This window comes from Alligator sinensis, unplaced genomic scaffold (assembly GCF_000455745.1).
Source record: "Alligator sinensis unplaced genomic scaffold, ASM45574v1 scaffold707_1, whole genome shotgun sequence".
Taxonomy (NCBI): Eukaryota; Metazoa; Chordata; order Crocodylia; family Alligatoridae; genus Alligator; species Alligator sinensis.
This window is the reverse complement of record NW_005842065.1, coordinates 1,734,006-1,735,948: the sequence shown is the minus strand read 5'-3', so window position 1 is coordinate 1,735,948 and position 1,943 is coordinate 1,734,006. Positions and strand designations below refer to the sequence as shown.

Genomic DNA, 1,943 nt, shown 5'->3' with positions numbered 1-1,943 from the left:
ACCCCATTACCTGGAGACTCCTCCAGCCTCTTCTCAGCCTGAAGCAGTGTCTCCAGTGTCCCCTCAAGCAGGTCCCGGTGCCGGCCCAGCACAGAGAACCCATTCCACATGTACATCATCTCCTGGGAGGGGAAAGGGGGTGGGTCAGGGATACTGCCCCCCAGCAGATACCACCCCCTGCTGGAGGGTGCGTACACACACACACACACACACACGCACACGCACGCGCGCGCAGGGGGGCAGAGAAACCGAGGCACAGGGCACAGCCACAAGACATCAATGAGGCTGATTGACTAATCTCAAGGCTAACAATTCCTCTTCCAGAGCTGGGAAAGAATCCAGCCTCCTCATTCTACCACATTCATCCCCCAACTCCCCAGCCAGAAAAGGGGAGAAAACCCAGGCATCCAGGTCCCCATCTCCCTGCTGTAACCCACCAGAGCCCACTCCCCTCCCAGAGCTGGGAGAGAACCCAGGTACCCAGGCTTCTAGTTCCCCTGCCCCACATCCCCAATCTCACCAGGGCAGGTACAGGCAAGGGCATGGGGGCACTGCCCTTGTAGCGACGGGCTTTCCGGATGGCAAATTTCTCCGTGGGGGGTGACTTGCCCGCAATCTTCTGCTTGAAAGAGGACACCTGCCTGGAGGGGGGGGTGCAGATGAGGGGGAAAGACAAGCTGCCAACATAGACCAGGCCACAACCCCAAAAACAATACACAAGCTCCACCCCAACAAGCTCCAATATTGGACTCCAGTCTGCAGAGAGCTTGAAACTCTGACTTAACACTGGAATCAACTTGGGATTGTGTTAACTCTTGAACCTACTGATGACACAAAAGTGTGACAAGGAAACCAAAGGAAATTTGCCTGGGTATGGCCAGGCTGGGCACCCCACAATGTAACCCCCAGTCCTGCTGGTGCCCGTTACAACCCACAGGCCCTACCTGAACAGCTCCACTTCATCTTCTCCAAAGGGCCGGGGCTCACCAAGGGGCAGCATGCTGAGGAATGCAGCTTTCATGTACACATACATGGCCTGCAGAAACATACTGTGAGCTCCTGCCTCCGCCTCACCCCCTGCTGCCCCCCAGTACTGGGCCCCACCTTCGACCAACGGCTCTCCTGGCTGAGCAAGTCAGCATAGAAGTAGGCCATCTTCCAGAGACCCTTGTAGGCAAAGCACCACATCAGTTCCCAGTAGCACATGTGGTGGAACTGCTTCCAGGCCTGCTGGGCTGTGCACACCTCCTCGAATCGGGCCACGGCCTGTGGGCACCATAGGGTCAGGGCTGCCCCTTTCAGAGGACCCTATCCAGGCCCCATCTGGTGCCCCACCACCACATCCCTTTCATGACCCCCCCCCTCCAGGACCTTCCCCCCATAACCCTACATCATAGGACTCCCCACCACCCACCAGGCCCCCCATGACTCCCCTGGCCTTGGGGACCCCTCACCTTGTCAATGTTCCCTTTGATCTCTTCGATCCGACCAGCAAAGAACAAAAAAATGGCACTCTGCAGGGGGAAAAGAAGAGACATGGGGGGGGGGGTGCTGGAGATCAGGAGTGAGGGGCACTGGCAAGGTTCAGGGGGCAGCAAGGTACAGGTTGAGAGTGAGGGGCACCACCAGGGCCATTGGGGGAGAGAAGGCAAAGGACTGTAGGTCAGGAGCGAGGGGCACCGGTCATACCTGGGGGTAGCGGGTAAGGTAGGGCTGCAGCAGGGTCTCGGCCTCTGTGAAGTCATCATCCCCGAGGCCTGGGGAAGGGGGTGGGGGGTGTCACAGCTTGGGGTCCAAGCAAGCCCCCCCACCCCCCAGATCAGGCCGGATGAGACCCCACACTCACCCAGCACAAAGGTGAGGAAGGTGTGGTAGCAGAGCAGCAGCAGGGTGCACAGGAGGCCGCGTAGGTTGGGGCTGGCAGCTCCCCCCTGCAGCTGCCG

At 59.2% G+C, this 1,943-nt stretch overlaps 1 protein-coding gene across 1 annotated transcript in view; it reads right to left on the bottom strand.

Moving 5' to 3' along the window:
* LOC102381473 (tetratricopeptide repeat protein 39A-like) overlaps window positions 1-1,943 on the bottom strand; it is a 7,801-nt gene that overhangs the window by 2,464 nt on the left and 3,394 nt on the right. The window contains 7 exon segments of the mRNA XM_025203858.1: window positions 11-122; window positions 521-641; window positions 945-1,036; window positions 1,105-1,266; window positions 1,455-1,514; window positions 1,690-1,757; window positions 1,847-1,942. Of these exon segments, the coding sequence (XP_025059643.1) occupies window positions 11-122; window positions 521-641; window positions 945-1,036; window positions 1,105-1,266; window positions 1,455-1,514; window positions 1,690-1,757; window positions 1,847-1,942 (711 nt within the window).